The following is an 18,723-nucleotide window of genomic DNA, read 5'->3' as shown; positions in this document are numbered from 1 at the left end:
TCCAGGACCATGTTTAACAACAGTGCCAACTACATGGTACATGTGATAATACTATTAACTGGGTTCACAGGCTAGGGGTATCATGTGTGAAACCTGTAATTAGTGATACAGTACCACATACATTTTATAAATGTCCGTACCAACTCCTATGAGGAATTAAATGTTAGTGACGTTGCCTGGCACTGCATTATATGTTATCAACCTAATTATAGCGATATTTTAAATTTGTTTGATCTCTATGACATTAACACATCCTACCAGTTCAATACATTATCTAGTCTTGATGATTTGGGTCCTTCAGGTTTCAATACCAGCTCCAGTGTACTCAATCACAAACCACTTCATTTGTCCTCCCCTGTCCGCATAAAAAAGGGAACTCATAAGAAACAACTCAGTAAACAGCTAAGGATTCTAAATATAAACTTTCAATCCATTTGAAATAAGCAAAACCTTCTCAGCGACATACTAGAAAGCTCCATGCCAGATATTGTAATTGGCAGAGACCTGGCTCAACCCAACTACAACTAGAAATTATTACAGACACTGGCTTCCTCTGTCAAAATTTAAAAATGGGATCAACATCAGTTAAAGCACAGACATACAAATCATCAGTGTGTCCAACCCTGGAGTACACCTGTCCTGTTTGGGACCCACACACCCAGGATATATATAATATCAATAAGATCAAAATGGTACACTGTAGAGCTGCTGTCATATATGCTTAATAAAAATGTCCATGCACATAGAACATCCAGTGTCTCCGAAAAGTTGAACCATCCCTTGCCAACAGCATAGTTGTCAACCATCCTAGATTATGTGGGAAGGCCCCAGAAAATCATTAAATTTCTCCTGATTTCCAATTTGCTACACTTCTCGAATCGGGGTTGCAGTCATCCCTAATAAAACCCTGAAAATCTGAAATACTTCGACCCTTGCCTGATTATGTAAATAAGACCCAATACATCTTGTATTAGGTCTGTAGCATGATGGGGCCAAACATGCTAAAATATATTAAAACTCAGGTGACAGTTAAGGCTCATTGGCCTCTTGCCTTAAAAATCTTTATATCATTGTCACACAACAGAAGAATAATAATATATGCATTGATTCTAAACCAAGGTACGTTACTGAAGTTTGTTTACAAAATCGATAGTCTAACCATGCCACTACTGAGTTTGTTCAGATATATGACCTTGACCTACATTAAAGTTCACAAGGGTCAAATAGGTTTATAGGTTTTAATCTTGAAACAATGATTTCTCGATAGCAAAGAGACCTGATATTAGGCCTATCGTATGCTGAAATGAAGGACTAGAAAACTTATTGACATGTATGAACCTAGCCTACTCTGATATTTGAATAAAGTGGTTATCAGCATAAATATAGTATCTGCAGAAATTACCAAGATTATCAGCAAAGTTGCTGTAGAGCCAATTGAGCGATATAGGCTGTTTGGGCCTCTTGTTTGGTTATATGTATGAAATTGTTGAGATGTCCACCCCATAAATATATAGATAGCATTGTTGGGCATCAAGAGATAAATGCAACCACTTGTAAAAAAAAAAGTGCTCTGGGGTCTTTCCCTGAGGGACTTAGTTTCCTTAAACACAATTGTGTTGAGTCTGAACTTCGTTTTTGGGTTATAGCTAAAGCAGTTAATATTCCCATCCCATCACCAAGTATAGCATTGTTAGACATTAACAAATAAAGCTATTAACAAATTGAACATGAACTTTATTTTGATGTTTGCTCAAATCAACCAGTTGAGCAATACATGCTGTCTGGGCCTCTTGTTTGAACTGTCAGCATAAAATTTTAATATTTGTTCCGAACAAATTCATATTGTCCTCATCATACATGAATCAGTGTACAATGCCTGACAGTTATTTTTTTCAGCCACATTTTAGCCAGCGATTTGTGATAAATTATTTTACACATTAAATCTCTTCCTATAATAGAAGCATATAAGATATGCTTCATAGACCTCTTGTCATTTGCAAAATGTTGAATGTGTTTGATGATTCATGCACAGTGCTTTCACACATTGAAAAGTATATTCAAAAGAAATTTCATTTGATTAGGACATGTCCATTGAACATTACTAGCATTATATAGTTGATGCAGGAAAATATCACCTGTTCTGAATCAGTGATGATTGCTATTTATATATAGTTGTGTGTCAACTGGAAAAGCCTTCTGAAGCATGGGAGTATCTCATAGTGTAACATCCAGTGCTATGATAATAAAACATACAGGTTTGCATGAGTGGTTTTATGTCTATGTTATAAAACATTATATATAGCACAATTATCCATCTACCGGTATATATAGCTCCCAATATAGTTTACAGAAGACTTAATATAGTACATGTATATGTATAAGTATATTTTCTGTTTTGATTGAGTGGTTTAATTTTATATATATATATATATATGCGTTATCACTGAATAACCAGGTATCCAGCAGACTGGGTCCACCAATAAGATAATATATGATCATACTAATTAATTTTGTAGGTGTTTTGTTGATAATTACATACCAGGTGGTCCTCATTTTAAGCTCATCAACAAGTTACAATTTTTCATGAAATCCAATGCAACACTGAGTAATTTTGTCAGTCAGTCCATCAGAGATAGAGATAACTGTGACCATTATCATTAACTTTAGGTAAATTAATTAAATGTCCTCTTTTGCAGGTCATCTATAGCTGGATAGTTGGTCTCTTGAACAGGTTTTAATGTACAATGTATTTAGCAAAAAACAAAAACAGACAAAATAGGAACATCATGCATGTATAAATTTCTTATTGTTTTGCAGGTGGAGATTTTCAAAGGAGCAGAAACCGATGAACTTCGCCGAATCTTCCTCAAGGTAGAAAATGTTTCTATAATTCTGAGATAGGATTTGATCAAATTTTCTATTTGAAAAAAATCAGCTACTCTGGTTCAAATACATTTTATTTCATGTTATATGTTAGAAGAAATTATCATATATATTATCCATTATTTTCTAAATTTGAGACCATATCCTGATTAAAGAAACAATCTTTCCTGTGAGTTTTAAAACACCAGGTACTTAACATCAGGCACATATACAGTATGTATAGCCAAAATCAGTGCACGCTCTGAGACTAGCAGAAATTATGTTGTGAGACTTTGTACAATTTATTTACTAGTATGACTGTTTCTTTCTTCAGTATGCGAGTAGTAAGACACAGGAAGGGGAGGAGTATATGACCTACTCGGATCTGATCCACAGCTACCTGGGTATTCTCCGTGGAGATGACTATGACGAGTACACGCTCCAGTTGTTTGGTTCTAGTGTGGATACTTCCAGGAACATGTAGGTTCACGCAGGTCATTGTAGGTTCACGCAGATCATTGTAGGTTCACGCAGATCATTGTAGGTTCACGCAGGTCATTGTAGGTTCACGCAGGTCATTGTAGGTTCACGCAGGTCATTCCTGTCTCTGAGACAGTCATAAATGATTTAATAAGATATACAGTTAAGGTTATCAACAAGTGACATTCGTTATACAGCCAAAATGCTCAGTCATAAATCATTTTGAACATTTCTTGAACTATATGAAACAAATTAAGGAAAAGTTCAGTAGTAGGATCACATTTGTAATTGATATTTAAAATAGGGTTGTCACCTCTCACATCCTCGTTGGGAGACTCACGATATTCAGAGCTTTCTCCCACGAAGACCTCTCTCACATGACGCGAGACATCACTTTTTCATAAATTCTCCCTCTATATCCTGTCAAGCCATTACTATAATGTACCAGACTGCATTGCATCTATGCGGTAATAATTTACTGATCATTGATGATTAAAAATGAAAGACAAAACCACTTTTTTCTTAGTATCACTTACCATATGGCATCTAGGTGTGTATTTAAGAATGTTTAATTCTTTATCCTGTTGTGCTAAATCTCCCGAACAGTCCCATGGTGGGAGATCTCCCTCTTTAGCATCTTTCGATAGTGGCAACCCTGTATTTTACAATTTTAGTAGATATTAACCATTATAACATGTTGAAAAGACTATTATATTTGGTTTTTGGGGGATATTGTTGAAATGTTTAATGTCTTGCTTTTTAGGAAGATCTCGTTTGCAGAGTTCAAGGCCTTTGAATCTTTACTGAGACTGCCAGACTCCATGTATGCTCTTGCCTTCCAAATTTTTGACAGAAATGGAAATGGATATATTTCATGCGGTAAGCATTTGAATTAGAATCGAGAGACATCTTGGCAGAATATATCTTATATTTCCATAATATATCATTAAATCGCTTATTGACCTGAAATTAGGCTTCACCCTCTAGGCTTGACCAAAAAAAAAGTGGTTATAATTATTTTTTGCACCATATCAATCCATCCAGCTTATCATTGTGTGTATGCATAAAGTAAACTGTGTTTTAATTTGTTTGCTCTATAAATATTCTGCACTATTGCATACTTGCCAACTTTTTAAAATTCTCATGGGGGAGAAAGTGCGAGAGCGACATTTTTGACTGGAAAACACATTTCACGCGCGACACATTTAGCAAACAAAAACTAAGGGGAGATAATTTGCTATTTGAAAATAAATTCCTTGCATTAACACTTAATCTTCCTTCCCTCACTAAAAAAAAGGAGGAAAAACTTACTTCAAGATTCGCCAATGATCTTTTTTATTCAAGTTTGGAAAGATCATTATATAAGCAACAAGTTACAAAAAAAATAGCTGCAAAATTACATCATTTTTAATTATTTCTGAAAATTATTTAACTGACTGTTCACTCTAAATAAAAGTATTTACTTAGATATGTTATGAAAATTATGTTGTAAGATAGATGTCAGTCAATGAATGCAAATTATCACAATGATATCACTTTCTATCAAGCTTTCTCTCCGGCAGTAAACTTCAAAAGAAAATACCTAAAATGTCACAATAAATATCTAGAGTACAATATAATATCTGAATGAAATTTCAAATGTTTCCTTTGGTTTAAAACAAAGACAATAATACAAAAAAATAACTAAATAAAAAGGGCTGTACACTACTAGCAGTTGTACTCACTATAGGCTTACAACTCCGTGCTTTGTAGGTGGGGACTGATACTAAAATTCTAAGTTTTTAACATGACAGTATTTAGTTTAAGAAAGTGAGTATTTTTGGACATGTTTTTGTCTTTCAAAATGTGAATTGGGAAAGTTTCTGCCAAAATAAGTCTCTGCTAATTGATACTAAGTATGCTGATGATACGGTGATTGAAACGACATGTTACCTACCGGCAACCAGGCCTTCAGTCTATATGGTCGTTATTGTGAATTTATTTCCTTGTGCTAATTATCTTAAGATCAGCCAATGTTTAAATGTAGTTAATATTTCAATAAGTAATCTGTCACATTCGATACTCCGTTGATAACATTGCCAGTGTTGTTTTCACTTTTACTGTCCCGAGATATACTGTCAAATAGAGGTCGTTTATGCGCTTGACATCAAAGGCAGTATACGAAGCCATTTGCAAGCGTTTAATCAACCATGACCCACCTGCTACGAAACCATCACCACGCGTCCTCAGCTTAATTGGTTTTAATTAATTGTTTATTTATCGGGGTATTGTCACCCTTGCAGTCAGTGAAGTGTCAGAATTTCGTTACGGTCTGTGAGCAGGTCAGTTAACTGACCAATGCCCCAAACATATGTCTTTCGCCAGCCAGCAAGCCTAACCTGTCATAGGCCTAAGTGAAACTAACAAGATGAATAGGGGCTCCATACGGGGTTATCAAGACATATTCTCCAAAATCGGGAGAATACACTATGTTTTATCTATACGATCGGGAGACGGGGCAGGGAGTCTGGAATCGGGAAATTCCCGACTAAATCGGGAAAGTTGGCAAGTATGCTATTGAGTGTAATCAGAACTTAAATTAGCATTAATTTATTGGGCATTGGTTGTCGGATACCTTTTAAAGGTGAAATCAACCTATGAATATATTTTCTATGCGACCAGAAGGGCCACAGAGTATGTGTCCAATATTTTTTAACAATATAAATTTGTCAATTATTCAAGTCAGATTGATTATGTTACTCTAATTAAATCATTGTTTTCAACTAAGCAATAACAAAGACTGATAATGGTTTCATTTGTTTACAGGGGAATTTGAAGAGATTATCCAACATACAACACTCAATAGAAAGATACCTTTTGATTTCGACTGTGATTTCATCAAACTCCACTTTGGCAAAGATAAAGAACGTAAAGTGACATATCCCGAATTCACCCAAATGATCCATGTGAGTGTAACTTAATCATCATGGAAATTATCAATTTGGGGACTGATATGGGTTTCAATGTGGAAATATTCACAGCAAAACTACTGAAGATAGGTCAAAGTAAAAAGGGGTATTTTTTGTGAGGGGTTATTTAAATCCTTTACTTTGATAATGATGCTCTAGATCTACCAAACATGTTCTGGAAGGAACAAATTATTTTTCCAAAGGACCAAGGTGAGCTTATGCTATACCGTGGCGTCCATCGTTCGTCTGTCCATCAACATTTGACTTCTTCAAAACCGCTGATTGAAATCAAACAAAATTTGACTGGTAGTATCATTGTGGGGTGGGGATTGAAAATTGTACAAATGTTTGGGCTGACCTTCTGGGGGTCTGAGGGGCGGAGCCAAATGGGGTCAATTTGGCTCAAATGATGAAAACAACTTCTTCTCTGAAACTACGCAATGGATATCACTCATATTTGTATGGTAGCATTGTTATGGGGTGAGGATTCAAAATTGTACATATTGATATTTCAGTGGTAACATCCACAGGAGGCTGGGATTCAAATTTATACAAATAATGGGACTGACATCTCGCTCTTTGGGTTTGGGGTCTTTCACCACCCTTGAAGACTTATTACTGTTGTTTTATCTGTGAAACCATTTAGATCCCCACCCCATAATCATATATAGCCTTGCTGGGCATCAAGAGATGATCACAATCCTGATGTAAAAATAGGCCAAGGGTTGAACCGTTATTTCCCCACCCCAAGGGACTTAAATTTAAATACTCCTCTTTAAATACAATCATGTTGAATCTTGACTTTGTCTCTGGGTTATATCTTTGAAGCAGTTTAGATCCCCACAACATAATTATATATAATCATACATCAACAAATAAAGCTATTAGCAAAGGAAACATAAACATTATTTTGATGTTTGCTCAAATAAACCAGGTGTGCGATACAGGCCCTGTGGGCCTTTTGTTTAAAATATCACCTTTTACATCTAACACCTTCTTCAGTACTTTGATTTAAACAGTTTTAATTTGTTTTAGGACTTCCACGACGAGCATGCTCTTCAAGCGTTTCGCAGGCTGGACAAGAGGAGTACAGGTTACATCAATGCCAAGGACTTTGAGGAGATCATGGTGTCTCTCAAGAGCTATCTCCTCACAAGTTTTGTCAAGGAAAATCTCGTAACAGTAAGAAAACTGTTACCATTATTAAATTTTCCTGATATCTCGGTTTGTTTTCTGACAGAAAACTCTCTGCTTTTCTTCATAAAGTATGATAAAGTACAGTGGACCTCCGATAATCCCGACACTGGTAGTTCGTAAAAACTCACAATATGGACAAAATTGTCCAGGAACGGATAGTCCGGAAATTTTGCATTCCGAATCCAGAACTCCATTTTGGGAACGGAATGTAATTTTGTTAGTAAAATTCCTGCAATAATCCAGACGATTTTTCTCACCGCGTAGAAAAGAAAAAAAATTATAGATTGGTCTTGTTTTTGTTTCAAATGTAAACCAGATAATAACTATGATATAAACACATTTTATTCCGTAGTTAGTATTTAGTAGTTAGTAGTTAGTTCATAAAATAACATACATAACCAAGATATGATTATTATTGATCATCATTAATATACTGAAAAAATATTTTGTTATATATTAATTTACTCTAAAAGAAGTTATTATTGATCATCAGTAATATACTGAAAAAATATTTTGTTATATATTAATTTACTCTAAATGAAATTTAGATGTTCAAATAGAAGGCCTTTCACAAAGACATCAGCTTGTATAAAAAAAGAAACAAAAAAAAACATGGACTGTTGGCAAGTCTTTTATTTCAGGTTTTTTAACCCCTGTATAAATCACAAAACATCGACTGTTGGTTAGTCGTTTATTTTATGTTTTTAACCTACATAAAAATCTCAAAACGTGGACAAAACCTTTGTGCTATCTTAACATTCTGCAGGGTCTTTATCTTAAGTAAAATAACTTTTTAAAGAATCGGATCGTATGTATAGTAGCGATATGCAGCACATGGGTGTCTTGTACGTAAGTGTGTTGTTTGTAGGTCACCATGACTGACTTAACTGATTCATTAAATAAGACAGTTCAGTTAAAAAAATGTCTATAATAGTTACACCATACAATAGACAACAAAATTCTGCACAGTATTATTCAGAAATGTCGGTTTTAACATAATTATATAGCCGCTCTGTAATGGGTAACTTAGAAATAAAGCAACTTTCACTTAAAAATAGAACAAATTTCTCTTAAAATATCGTTTATTTCCGATTTCCAATTTTAGAAGGAAAGAAACGTAGACCAAAACAGGAATCATATATGTAAATATTTATATTCACGAAAATATCCCAAATTATTTATGAAGTGTCAATTAAACGTTTCCAAGTGTATATAATCAAGGGAAATAACTCTTTCGCGACAGATTTATTCACAAAGCTGATGAAATTTGGCAGTCCGGAAAACTCTAATCCAGACGGTTTAGACTGGGAGCAAAGATGTCCGGATTATCGAGGGTCTATTTTACAAACTTTATGTAAATCAATATATCTATTGTCGCTGTGTTACTATGATAATCATATTATAATACGAAACTGACAATATGCATGTGTTGCTAGGTAACAGTTGGTGGGGAGAAGCACAGACAGGTGAGCTACTCCTTCTTTATGGCCTTTATTTCACTGCTGAATAACATGGAACTGGTGAAGAAGATTTACATGTCCGCTACACGACGTGATACTACCAAAGATGTCACAAAAGGTCAGTTGCACATTCTCTTTAGAAATAATATCTATTATAAATTTGCACTTGATGTAGTAGAGTGGGGATTGGTTTTCCACAGATTAAACATAGTATTATCAAACTTAACCTATTCTTGACACCTTATATGTAAGGTAGATCAAGATTTTGTTCTATTTATCACTTTCAGCTGTGATACCATGATATGGTGTCTATAACTCCAGCTCTTAACCCCTCATCAATATACAGTGTAAATAAAACTATGTATTTGGACAGTTCCAGTGTTAAATTCTGCTATCAACATTGGAAATAAGAACTTTGTAGCAATGTTGGATTTTTTGTGACAAATGGGATATTTATTGATTTCAGAGGAGATGCTCTATCAGGCACAGGAATACTCTCAGATCACGCCGCTGGAACTGGATATTCTCTTTCACTTGGTTGGGTTGAAGCATCAGAGAGGGTAAGACTGGCAGCAATAATGGTGTACTGATGTACCGGGTACACACATTGATAGTGTACTGATGTACCGGGTACACACAGTGATAGTGTACTGATGTACTGGGTACACAGTGATAGTGTACTGATGTACCGGGTACACACAGTGATAGGGTACTGATGTATCGGGTACACACAGTGATAGTGTACTGATGTACCGGGTACACACAGTGATAGTGTACTGATGTATTGGGTACACACAGTGATAGTGTACTGATGTACTGGGTACACACAGTGATAGTGTACTGATGTACCGGGTACACACAGTGATAGTGTACTGATGTACCGGGTACACATAGTGATAGTGTACTGATGTACCGGGTACACACAGTGATAGTGTACTGATGTACCGGGTACGCACAGTGATAGTGTACTGATGTACCGGGTACACACAGTGATAGTGTACTGATGTATCGGGTACACATAGTGATAGTGTACTGATGTACCGGGTACACACAGTGATAGTGTATTGATGTACCGGGTACGCACAGTGATAGTGTACTGATGTACCGGGTACACACAGTGATAGTGTACTGATGTACCGGGTACACAGTGATAGTGTACTGATGTACTGGGTACACAGTGATAGTGTACTGATGTACCGGGTACACACAGTGATAGTGTACTGATGTACCGGGTACACACAGTGATAGTGTACTGATGTACCGGGTACACACAGTGATAGTGTACTGATGTACCGGGTACACACAGTGATAGTGTACTGATGTACCGGGTACACACAGTGATAGTGTACTGATGTACCGGGTACACACAGTGATAGTGTACTGATGTATCGGGTACACACAGTGATAGTGTACTGATGTACCGGGTACACACAGTGATAGTGTACTGATGTACTGGGTACACACAGTGATAGTGTACTGATGTATCGGGTACACACAGTGATAGTGTACTGATGTACCGGGTACGCACAGTGATAGTGTACTGATGTACCGGGTACACACAGTGATAGTGTACTGATGTACCGGGTACACACAGTGATAGTGTACTGATGTACCGGGTACACACAGTGATAGTGTACTGATGTACCGGGTACACACAGTGATAGTGTACTGATGTACCGGGTACACACAGTGATAGTGTACTGATGTACTGGGTACACAGTGATAGTGTACTGATGTACCGGGTACACACAGTGATAGTGTACTGATGTACCGGGTACACACAGTGATAGTGTACTGATGTACCGGGTACACACAGTGATAGTGTACTGATGTACCGGGTACACACAGTGATAGTGTACTGATGTACCGGGTACACACAGTGATAGTGTACTGATGTATCGGGTACACACAGTGATAGTGTACTGATGTACCGGGTACACACAGTGATAGTGTACTGATGTACTGGGTACACACAGTGATAGTGTACTGATGTATCGGGTACACACAGTGATAGTGTACTGATGTACCGGGTACGCACAGTGATAGTGTACTGATGTACCGGGTACGCACAGTGATAGTGTACTGATGTACCGGGTACACACAGTGATAGTGTACTGATGTACCGGGTACACACAGTGATAGTGTACTGATGTACTGGGTACACAGTGATAGTGTACTGATGTACCGGGTACACACAGTGATAGTGTACTGATGTACCGGGTACACACAGTGATAGTGTACTGATGTACCGGGTACACACAGTGATAGTGTACTGATGTACTGGGTACACAGTGATAGTGTACTGATGTACCGGGTACACACAGTGATAGTGTACTGATGTACCGGGTACACACAGTGATAGTGTACTGATGTACCGGGTACACACAGTGATAGTGTATTGATGTACCGGGTACGCACAGTGATAGTGTACTGATGTACCGGGTACACACAGTGATAGTGTATTGATGTACCGGGTACACACAGTGATAGTGTACTGATGTACTGGGTACACATAGTAATAGTGTACTGATGTACCGGGTACACACAGTGATAGTGTACTGATGTACCGGGTACACACAGTGATAGTGTACTGATGTACTGGGTACACATAGTGATAGTGTACTGATGTACCGGGTACACAGTGATAGTGTACTGATGTACCGGGTACACACAGTGATAGTGTACTGATGTACCAGGTACACACAGTGATAGTGTACTGATGTACCGGGTACACACAGTGATAGTGTACTGATGTACCGGGTACACACAGTGATAGTGTACTGATGTACCGGGTACACATAGTGATAGTGTACTGATGTACTGGGTACACATAGTGATAGTGTACTGATGTACCGGGTACACACATTGATAGTGTACTGATGTACCGGGTTCACACAGTGATAGTGTACTGATGTACCGGGTACACACAGTGATAGTGTACTGATGTACCGGGTACACACAGTGATAGTGTACTGATGTACCGGGTACACACAGTGATAGGGTACTGATGTACCGGGTACACAGTGATAGTGTACTGATGTACCGGGTACACACAGTGATAGTGTACTGATGTATCGGATACACACAGTGATAGTGTACTGATGTACCAGGTACACACAGTGATAGTGTACTGATGTACCGGGTACACACAGTGATAGTGTACTGATGTACCGGGTACACACAGTGATAGTGTATTGATGTACCGGGTACACACAGTGATAGTGTACTGATGTACTGGGTACACATAGTAATAGTGTACTGATGTACCGGGTACACACAGTGATAGTGTACTGATGTACCGGGTACACACAGTGATAGTGTACTGATGTACCGGGTTCACACAGTGATAGTGTACTGATGTATCGGGTACACACAGTGATAGTGTACTGATGTACCGGGTACACATAGTGATAGTGTACTGATGTACCGGGTACACACAGTGATAGTGTACTGATGTACTGGGTACACATAGTGATAGTGTACTGATGTACCGGGTACACACAGTGATAGTGTACTCAGGGCTAGAACTTTATTTTCAAAACCACTAGTCAGTCGGGCTAGCCATTCAAAATTTTACTAGTCCAAATGTAAATTTCACTAGCCCAGTCGGGCTAGTAAAATTGAAAGTTGCTAGCCCGAAAAATATTGGAAATATAATAATGAATATCTATGTTAAATTGTGACATATTTATTATCATGTTTCTCATGTATGTATGTGTCCTCATGTGTAACAGATCAGCAGTAAATACTTAACTAATCTGTTGTGATAATAATCAGAATATAAACTGTAATTATAATATTAATAACATCATAACTTAAATTAATAAAATAAATAAATGAGTTTTGGAATTTGGAAAAACGACAGAAAATGGTCGACCATGCTTTGCAACATATTAGAACGCACTCAAATAATGCACCGACTCTCTTTTGTACAGTAGGATTTAACTTTTGACCACGTTTGTCAGACATTGAACTGTCAATGCATGAACAGTTAATGGGTCTTTTCTCATGTTAACCCTTAACAACCCTTAACAAAGGCACCCTTACGATCACTTATCCCTGGATAGGCCTTGCATACCATGGACTGTCCTGTGGTGTCTATTTCGACCCACGGACATTCTTGTTGTCGCTGTTCTCTGAACTTACGTTCACGTTTGTGATCTTTTTCTCTTTTTTATTGCTTTCATCCTCATTATCATCAGAATTACGATCACCCACTTTCCGTTTCCTAAAACGTTGAATGTAGCGGTCCATATTCAGTTACTACGAACGCTTTTACAATGTGTCAAAAAATGAGCTGTCAAAAACGAACCTGAATGAGCTGCTAATAATTCTTTCGATACAAACGCGAACATGACCAAGACTTACCATGTGCTCAACATCGGAATTCTCGGACTTCATTATGATTTTAATGCTTTCGGAACTCTCGGGCGTTTACTAATGTATACACACGGCAACATGTCAAGTGAAAACGGAAAGTGGAGGATCGTTTTTCAGCGAACATACGAATAAATAATACACATAGGTATGTGAGTTGTTTATTGAAATATTATCGGGCATGTGACACTGTGATTTTTACTAGCCCGACATTTTGATAAGATAAAGTTATACAAGATTTCCACTAGTCAGCGGGCTACCAGAATTTCAAACCACTAGCCCGGGTAGAAAATCTACTAGTCTCAGACTATCGGGCTACCTTTAAGTTCGAGCCCTGGTACTGATGTACCGGGTACACACAGTGATAGTGTACTGATGTACCGGGTACACACAGTGATAGTGTACTGATGTACCGGGTACACACAGTGATAGTGTACTGATGTACCGGGTTCACACAGTGATAGTGTACTGATGTATGGGGTACACACAGTGATAGTGTACTGATGTACCGGGTACACATAGTGATAGTGTACTGATGTACCGGGTACACACAGTGATAGTGTACTGATGTACCGGGTTCACACAGTGATAGTGTACTGATGTACCGGGTACACACAGTGATAGTGTACTGATGTACCGGGTTCACACAGTGATAGTGTACTGATGTACCGGGTTCACACAGTGATAGTGTACTGATGTACCGGGTTCACACAGTGATAGTGTACTGATGTACCGGGTACACACAGTGATAGTGTACTGATGTACCGGGTACACACAGTGATAGTGTACTGATGTACCGGGTACACACAGTGATAGTGTACTGATGTACCGGGTTCACACAGTGATAGTGTACTGATGTATCGGGTACACACAGTGATAGTGTACTGATGTACTGGGTACACATAGTGATAGTGTACTGATGTACCGGGTACACACAGTGATAGTGTACTGATGTACCGGGTACACACAGTGATAGTGTACTGATGTATCGGGTACACACAGTGATAGTGTACTGATGTACCGGGTACACACAGTGATAGTGTACTGATGTACCGGGTACACACAGTGATAGTGTACTGATGTACCGGGTACACACAGTGATAGTGTACTGATGTACCGGGTACACACAGTGATAGTGTACTGATGTACCGGGTACACACAGTGATAGTGTACTGATGTACCGGGTACACACAGTGATAGTGTACTGATGTACCTGGTTCACACAGTGATAGTGTACTGATGTACCGGGTACACACAGTGATAGTGTACTGATGTACCGGGTACACACAGTGATAGTGTACTGATGTACCGGGTTCACACAGTGATAGTGTACTGATGTACCGGGTTCACACAGTGATAGTGTACTGATGTACCGGGTACACACAGTGATAGTGTACTGATGTACCGGGTTCACACAGTGATAGTGTACTGATGTATGGGGTACACACAGTGATAGTGTACTGATGTACCGGGTACACATAGTGATAGTGTACTGATGTACCGGGTACACACAGTGATAGTGTACTGATGTACCGGGTACACACAGTGATAGTGTACTGATGTATCGGGTACACACAGTGATAGTGTACTGATGTACTGGGTACACACAGTGATAGTGTACTGATGTACCGGGTACACACAGTGATAGTGTACTGATGTACCGGGTACACACAGTGATAGTGTACTGATGTATCGGGTACACACAGTGATAGTGTACTGATGTATGGGGTACACACAGTGATAGTGTACTGATGTACCGGGTACACACTGTGATAGTGTACTGATGTACCGGGTACACACAGTGATAGTGTACTGATGTACTGGGTACACACAGTGATAGTGTACTGATGTACCGGGTACACACAGTGATAGTGTACTGATGTACTGGGTACACACAGTGATAGTGTACTGATGTACCGGGTACACATAGTGATAGTGTACTGATGTACCGGGTACACACAGTGATAGTGTACTGATGTACCGGGTACACAGTGATAGTGTACTGATGTACCGGGTACACACAGTGATAGTGTACTGATGTACCGGGTACACACAGTGATAGTGTACTGATGTACCAGGTACACACAGTGATAGTGTACTGATGTACCGGGTACACACAGTGATAGTGTACTGATGTACCGGGTACACAGTGATAGTGTACTGATGTACCGGGTACACATAGTGATAGTGTACTGATGTACCGGGTACACACAGTGATAGTGTACTGATGTATCGGGTACACACAGTGATAGTGTACTGATGTACCGGGTACACACAGTGATAGTGTACTGATGTACCGGGTACACACAGTGATAGTGTACTGATGTACCGGGTACACACAGTGATAGTGTACTGATGTACCGGGTACACACAGTGATAGTGTACTGATGTACCGGGTACACACAGTGATAGTGTACTGATGTACCGGGTACACACAGTGATAGTGTACTGATGTACCGGGTACACACATTGATAGTGTACTGATGTACCGGGTTCACACAGTGATAGTGTACTGATGTATCGGGTACACACAGTGATAGTGTACTGATGTACCGGGTACACACAGTGATAGTGTACTGATGTACCGGGTACACACAGTGATAGTGTACTGATGTACCGGGTACACACAGTGATAGTGTACTGATGTACCGGGTACACAGTGATAGTGTACTGATGTACCGGGTACACACAGTGATAGTGTACTGATGTAACGGGTACACACAGTGATAGTGTACTGATGTAACGGGTACACACAGTGATAGTGTACTGATGTACCGGGTACACACAGTGATAGTGTACTGATGTACCAGGTACACACAGTGATAGTGTACTGATGTACCGGGTACACACAGTGATAGTGTACTGATGTACCGGGTACACACAGTGATAGTGTACTGATGTACTGGGTACACAGTGATAGTGTACTGATGTACTGGGTACACAGTGATAGTGTACTGATGTACCGGGTACACACAGTGATAGTGTACTGATGTACCAGGTACACACAGTGATAGTGTACTGATGTACCGGGTACACACAGTGATAGTGTACTGATGTATCGGGTACACACAGTGATAGTGTACTGATGTACTGGGTACACAGTGATAGTGTACTGATGTACCGGGTACACACAGTGATAGTGTACTGATGTACTGGGTACGCACAGTGATAGTGTACTGATGTACCGGGTACACACAGTGATAGTGTACTGATGTACCGGGTACACACAGTGATAGTGTACTGATGTACTGGGTACACACAGTGATAGTGTACTGATGTACCGGGTACACATAGTGATAGTGTACTGATGTACCGGGTACGCACAGTGATAGTGTACTGATGTACCGGGTTCACACAGTGATAGTGTACTGATGTATGGGGTACACACAGTGATAGTGTACTGATGTACCGGGTACACACAGTGATAGTGTACTGATGTACCGGGTACACACAGTGATAGTGTACTGATGTACTGGGTACACACAGTGATAGTGTACTGATGTACCGGGTACACACATGTACTGGGTACATGCAGTGATCAAATTGTGTGTGGTCCACAAATTGTCCTCAATACTGAATTCAAAGATCAATATTGACATGTATGCCTTCATCCTGATAATTTTATCCACCATGCATAACATCTTTATAACATGTTTATGTGGTCTCAGCACTTTGGTAAGCTTTTCTGATTCAAAGGACCAGTGATGGTACATATTCAGTGGGCCCTCTTATAAACACTGTTTAAGTCCATCCCTAAAGTCCCTGTTGGATAGCAATTATACCCGAGTTCTTTATTATGTCCCCAATTTAGTGAGAGTGTGTACTCATAACAACCTTGACAAAGAAGACAAGCATGGTCAGTTGGTATTTAAGTCATCATTTTAACCAAAAAATGATGGGCAAAGCAATAGTCTCGTCTGTCATAATTGTTTTATTTCTGTAGTGTAAACATCCGATCATTCCAATCATAACCAACATATCTGCAGTTACTTTCCATTCATGAAATTATGGTTTACCTTTTCAAACAGGAGAATGTCATATGAAGATCTGGACAAAATTTCACCAATGAAAGGACGAGAAACTCCATTTACAATTCAAATGGCTATTGCACAGGTATTCCTTTAAACTTTTCCAGATGTAAGATGCATTAAATTCCCTTTTTGTACACTCGTTGTGGACAGGTTGCTGTTGCATGGTGTTGTCAGTAGAGTGTTGCTTGTTGTTGCTTTAACAAGGTTTATTTTGAGACCATGCAAATGTCCTGATTCATTAGACAAAGGCTCTCTAGTGTAAACTTTACTGTACCTATGGTAAAAATTCCGTCCACCGTCAACTTTTTCCTTTAAAAAACTTATTAAAATCCAAGAGCCCTAGAGACCTGATATTGGGCCTGTAGCATGCTCAAGTGAATGACCTTGACCTTCATTAAAGGTCACATGGGTCAAATGGGTCAAATGGGCCAAAATCTTCATACGACTTCTTCTTAATGACCAAGAGGCCCAGGGACTTTGATATTTGGCCTGTAGCACCCTAGGTTGAAGGGCTACCAAGTTTGTTCAAATGAATAACCTTGACCTTCATTCAAGGGTCAAATAGGCTAAAATCTTCAAATGACTTCTCAATAACCAGGAGGCCCAGGGACTTGATATTAGGCCTGTAGCATACTGGGACGAAGGGCTACTAGGTTTATTCAAATGAATGACATTGACCTTCATTCAAGGTCACATAGGTCAAAAAGGCTTAATTCTTCAAACAATGATTTCTCGATAGCAAAGAAACCTGATATAAGGCATACATGCCATACCTCCCAGCGTGAGACAAAATCTCCCTTATTTTCTAATCATTTATTTCCTCCCGGCAGGAGAGCCAAAATTCCCGTATTTTGTAATTCCCTCCGGTATTTTTGCCGACGCCATTTTTGTTTACAATTCAGTGTTTTTCTCGCGAGATTTGGCTAAATTTAGCGATCACGTGATCCATCTGTTCACGTGATCACTCAATCAAAATGGCACCTGTTGGACACGGCTTTCACACGAAGCTTTGGCTAGTGTAATGTTTGCGCTAGCATATATATCACCATGAAATAAAGGCAAGTCGCTTACAAACAACTTTAACCCCCTTAGCTAACAGACTTGAATTATGGTTTGTTTTCTTTTAGGACCATACTTTGATGATGATAATTGATACAGAGTCTCAGTCTGGTCAGACGCAAAATCACACGTGTTTTTCATTTACCATGTGTATCGTGGATCAGTGATAGCAAGATGAAATCCGATATTTTCTTTTAGAAAACTATCAAAATTAGCACATCTGTTGGTCGTTACAAAGTGGTCAATCATGGTGTTTACAATGACTGTACAGTCCATGACAGAGACAATATACAAAATCTAGAATGATCG

The 18,723-nt window shown here is 38.9% G+C and overlaps 1 protein-coding gene across 2 annotated transcripts in view; it reads left to right on the top strand.

Annotated features, from left to right (window-relative positions):
* LOC117322219 (calcium-binding mitochondrial carrier protein Aralar1-like) overlaps positions 1-18,723 on the top strand; it is a 36,702-nt gene that overhangs the window by 1,826 nt on the left and 16,153 nt on the right. For both annotated transcript variants that reach the window (XM_033876995.1, XM_033876996.1), the window contains 8 exons: positions 2,818-2,871; positions 3,197-3,342; positions 4,106-4,221; positions 6,148-6,287; positions 7,326-7,472; positions 8,924-9,065; positions 9,414-9,507; positions 17,353-17,437. In XM_033876995.1, the coding sequence (XP_033732886.1) occupies positions 2,818-2,871; positions 3,197-3,342; positions 4,106-4,221; positions 6,148-6,287; positions 7,326-7,472; positions 8,924-9,065; positions 9,414-9,507; positions 17,353-17,437 (924 nt within the window). The remainder of the gene's footprint in view (positions 1-2,817; positions 2,872-3,196; positions 3,343-4,105; positions 4,222-6,147; positions 6,288-7,325; positions 7,473-8,923; positions 9,066-9,413; positions 9,508-17,352; positions 17,438-18,723) is intronic.

Source organism: Pecten maximus, chromosome 2 (assembly GCF_902652985.1).
Source record: "Pecten maximus chromosome 2, xPecMax1.1, whole genome shotgun sequence".
In the NCBI taxonomy this organism is placed as follows: Eukaryota; Metazoa; Mollusca; class Bivalvia; order Pectinida; family Pectinidae; genus Pecten; species Pecten maximus.
The sequence above is the reverse complement of the archived record's forward strand: the minus strand, read 5'-3'. Positions and strand labels throughout refer to the sequence as shown.